Source organism: Panthera uncia, assembly GCF_023721935.1.
Source record: "Panthera uncia isolate 11264 chromosome A1 unlocalized genomic scaffold, Puncia_PCG_1.0 HiC_scaffold_17, whole genome shotgun sequence".
In the NCBI taxonomy this organism is placed as follows: domain Eukaryota; kingdom Metazoa; phylum Chordata; class Mammalia; order Carnivora; family Felidae; genus Panthera; species Panthera uncia.
In genome coordinates, this window is record NW_026057577.1 from 123,145,672 (window position 1) to 123,150,455 (window position 4,784).

Here is a 4,784-nt window from a genome sequence, read left to right on the forward strand (position 1 = left end):
CCCAAGCAGAGCTGGAAGCAGGGCTCCAATTCACAAAGTGTGAGATCATGACCTGAGGGAAAATCAAGAGTCAGATGCTTAATGACTGAGCCACCCAGGAGGCCCTACAATTCTTTATAGTAATGGTAACCACACACAAATAGAAAAGCCTGATGAATTTTTTTTAAGTAGGTTCCAGGCACAAAGTGGGGCTTGAACTTAGGATCCAGACATCAAGAGTTGCATGCTCTGATGACTGAGCCGGCCAGAAAACAATTTTAATTTACACTGAAGCCTATAAGATATATAGTGGAATTTTGGTTCCCATGTGAACTCCTATCAACTCCTATCCGCTCTCACAACAGAAGTTATTTGGAGTACCAAAGAAATTGACGTGCAAACTCATAAGCAGTTGCAGTTGAAGGATTCCAACCCGGGAACCTCGAGACACAAAGATCGACGGCTCGCGATACCCACCCGAGCCGAAGCAGTCTGCGCTGCCACGCACTACCCAGCTCCCACTTACCCGATACCCGCTCCCTTCCCCCTTCCCACCCCTCCCAGCCTTGTCCTTTCCCAGCCCTTTCCCTTTCCCCTCCTTTCCTTCCTTCCCCATACAACCTAGACGAATTTCCTACTCCCCAACCTGCCAAACCTCCAGCGACGCCCAGGGAAGTGCCCGCTCCACCCCACCCCCCACTCGCTCCGCCCCTAACGTCCAGCCCTTTCAACTTCTTCCTCTGGGAGTCTGCAAAACACAGCCTTCAAATTCCCCTCCCGACGAACCGGAAGTGCGTCATGCATAGGCGCCGAGGCGCTCGTTTGGCGCGCGCGCCCTAAGCTGCGGGTCTGAGTTAGGGTCTTGGGTTTTCTCTCCTTTCTCCTTGGTTCTTGTCTATTTCCGGACGCTGGTGTCTCCGAACTTCGACATGCCGTCTTCTTTACTGGGCTCGGCGATGCCGGCCTCCACGTCGGCCTCAGCCCTGCAGGAAGCTCTGGAAAATGCAGGGCGGCTCATCGACCGTCAGTTGCAAGAAGACCGCATGTACCCGGACCTTTCCGAGCTTCTCATGGTGTCTGCCCCAAGTGAGTGATCAGTGCCCATTTGGTGGTAACTGCTTTCTCAGCCGAAAGGACTCTCGCCTGAATTCCTAACTAGGTCCTTATCCCCAGGGTGGACTCGGCGAAGACGTTTTGAGATTTGGGGCCCTGTTTGCTACATTTTGAAGAGCAAAAAGAGCCTGTTTTCAGTTTATTTTCTTCCTCACTTCACTGCCGATATTTGAGAGGGTAGGAGTGACGAGCACTCTGCCATTTGAAGCAGAGGGAAAGACCCCAACCTTAACGAGCTGCTCACTGCCTCCAAGTGTTCATCACAGAGGCCAGATGAGTAGGATCACCTGATCTAAGTCTCATTCTTGTTAATTCCTCCTATTAGCATTAGAGTAAATCAGACGAGCAAATGGAATTAATTTGAAAATTTACCATCTTTCTCAAAGATATTCTTTAGTATGTGTAGAGTTAGTGTAATATAAAGTCTTAATATGAAGGTTGTTAAAAAGAACTACCGCTGGAATAAAGCAAGAGAATGGTGATACTAGCAGTGATGATGGACTGGGAGGGTAAGGCAGTGTATGTGTCAACAAAAGAGAGGTGACTGGAAAACATTTTAATGATTTTAAATTATGACTAGGCTCCTCAAGGCATATAGAATTACGTAAGTTGCTAAAAAAAAAAAAGTGACCCCTTTTTGAGATGGATATGGGAGAAAAGCAGAGAAGTGTAAGTAAGATAGAGACAAGATTTGGGGTAAGCAATAACCAAGGTAAAATAACAAGGACAATCTGTGCAATGGAAACCTAAACGACACTTCTGACAATTTATAAAAATCGTTGAGTAGGCTTGTAGTCAGAGAAAAGATAGAAACAGAAAAAATTTAGTACTGTTCCTGACTGCTACTTACCGGTGAGCTTGTCTTCTAAGAACTGAGTGGCCTATTAGCAACACTCATCTTGAAGAGCATTACTCTCTTTGACCTCCTCAGGTTTGAAAACCAAGATGTAAAAACAGTGGATACATTCGAGTACTCTTATCTGACCCCAATCGATTCTATCCACCTTTACACATACCTCTTCAACCTAATCTTCTCAGCTTTGTTCCAGTCACACAGAATTTAACATGTTTTTCATAAGAAGCCCTTTCTTCAGGATGCTTTTATGTCATCGTTTACTTCGCATCTGGAATTTTCTTCTTTGCTTGACATTCCTCCAAAGTTCGTTAAGTATCACTTCCTTTGTGAGGGGTTTCTTAACCATTCACATCCTCACTTGAGTTATTAATTCCATCCTTTGTGTTCCCACTGCCATTTATCATGTCCTGTTAATATTTAACATTTCCACTTAGCAATATCCTGTTAAAATTAGTATGTTTTAAGATTAAATGGGATGTCTGGGATTTCCTTCAAAAAAATTCATTAGAGGGGCACCTGGGTGGCTCAGTTGGTTAAGCGTCCGACTTCAAATCATGTCATGATCTCATGCTTTGTGAGCTCCCCGCCGTTGGGCTTTGTGCTGACAGCTGAGAGCCTGGACCCTGCTTCGGATTCTGTGTCTCTGTCTCTCTCTGCCATTCCCTTGCTTGTGCTGTCTCTCAGTTTCTTTCAAAAATAAGCATTAAAGAAATCCATTAGAGAAGGAGTAGCTAGGGATATAAATGAAACCTGATTGGACATGTTATTAGTAATATTGAAGCTGGGTAATCAATCGGTACATAGGAATTGATTGCATTTTTCTCTCTCATATATTTTAAATTTCCATAATACATTTAGAATTTCTTTTTTTGTTGTTTATTTATTTATTTTGAGAGAAAGAAAGAGCGTGGGCTGGGGAGGGACAGAGAGAGAATCCCAAGCAGGATCCATGGTGACACCTTGGAGCCTAAAGTCAGGCTCACCAATCGTGAGATAACCTGTGCCAAACTCAAGAGCTAGATGCTTAACCTACTGAGCCACTCAGGTACCCCTAGAATTTCTTTTATATGTCAGTTTTCCCCAACATCTTTGTACTTAGAGCCTGGAAAGGTGCCTGGATAAAAAGGTCATGAGATCTAAAGAATACCTCCCTGTTCAAGACATAGGAAATAGACCAGCCCACTCCTGCCCTTAGTTGTCTGTGTCTTAAAGCAAGAGAAAGGTTGCCAAGTGAGAACACTTTATAGAGCAGTCTGTGGTTTCCCCCAATAAAATACCGCTTATGTGGCATCATATGTATTTATCTTATTGGTGTGGGAGGGGTGGTCTAACAAAAACAAAAACACAAGGATTGTTTTAATCTATTAATATTGAAGTGGGAAAGGAAATAGCTATTTCCCCCATCAATATTTTTTTTTTGTTCACGGTTGTTTCATTTGACAGTCACAAAGTAGTTTTATAAATATTTTCCCATTTCAGATTAGTAAAATAATAGAAAGAAACTAAATTATTGAACTAAATATATCCTTACTTACAGAGTAAGTCTTTGTGAAGGATAACTGTCTGGTTAGTGCTGAAACCAGTAATTAGCCCTCTTTTAACACTGGATTTTCTCAGGCCTCTTTTGTATTGGGTCAGAATTACTTTATTTTCTATTTTTTTAATGTTTATTTATTTTTGAGAGAGAGTGTGAGTGGGGGAGAGGCAGAGAGAGAGAGGGAGACACAGAATCTGATGCAGGCTCCAGGCTCTGAGCTGTCAGCACAGAGCCCGATGCGGGGCTCGAACCCTTGAACCATGAGATCACAATCTGAACCAAAGTCAAACGCTCAACTGACTGAGCCACCCAGGTGCCCCTTCTCTGTACCTTTTTAACTATCAGATACACAATTTTTTTTGTAGCTTGCAGTGCTTCGATATGCCCAGTTGATGTTCAGTATATTATTTTAATAAATGCTTTGTTTTATTACTTGTAGATAATCCCACTGTTTCCGGCATGTCAGATATGGATTATCCTCTACAAGGACCTGGTTTGCTGTCAGTACCCAACCTTCCAGAGATCAGTTCCATCCGAAGGGTTCCTCTCCCACCTGAACTTGTTGAACAGTTTGGACGTATCCTTTTACCTTGTTTTTAACTCCCTAAAATTTTTAAAAATTAGTATTCTTATTCTAATTCTTGCTTTGTGTTTAATTGGTGTGTTGTATGTAAGTTCATTTAAGAGTTTTATTTAAAAAAACATTTTAAGTATGTCAGTAGTTTGCCATGTGCCTAGAAAATGTCATATAAAATTGAGTGTTGAAAATTGAATCACATCTTAATTGTTCTTGGACATTGAAGAGAGTGAATCATTTACAAGGAATTCTGCATTTTTGAATGATATTATTGCAAGGTAGTACTTTCCAGTTAAGTGCTATCCAAGGAAGCCTTTTTACCCCATTTTAGCTTGAAGACTCCTGATTTTCATTTTTATTTTTTCTCATATTTTAACACTTTAAAACTGGGATGTTGTGCTAAAAATGTTTAAAAACAAACAAAAACTGCCATGTACTTCTTTTTGCCCATCCCCAAAAGTTTTTGGTATGGTTTGGCACTTAATGGTATCTTAGAATTAAGGTTTAGGGCTACCTGAGTGGCTCAGTTGGTGAAGCGTCTGACTCTTGATTTCAGCTCAGGTCATAATCTCGTAGTTTGTGAGATGGAGCCCCGCATCAGGCGTAGTGCTGAGTGCACGGAGTCTGCTTGGGATTCATTCTCTCTCCTTCCTTCCCCCTCTCCCCCTCTCCCCCTCTCCCCCTCTCCCCTCTCTCTCTCCCCTCTCCCCTCTCTCTCTCCC

General features: G+C 42.4%; 1 protein-coding gene across 1 annotated transcript in view; it reads left to right on the plus strand.

The window, feature by feature from the left end:
• The first annotated feature begins 476 nt into the window (after window positions 1–476).
• The window catches only part of NUP155 (nucleoporin 155), a 72,587-nt gene continuing 68,279 nt past the window's right edge, over window positions 477–4,784 (plus strand). Inside the window, exons 1-2 of the mRNA XM_049648143.1 lie at window positions 477–1,065; window positions 3,925–4,062. Of these exons, the coding sequence (XP_049504100.1) occupies window positions 909–1,065; window positions 3,925–4,062 (295 nt within the window). The 5' untranslated portion in view covers window positions 477–908. The remainder of the gene's footprint in view (window positions 1,066–3,924; window positions 4,063–4,784) is intronic.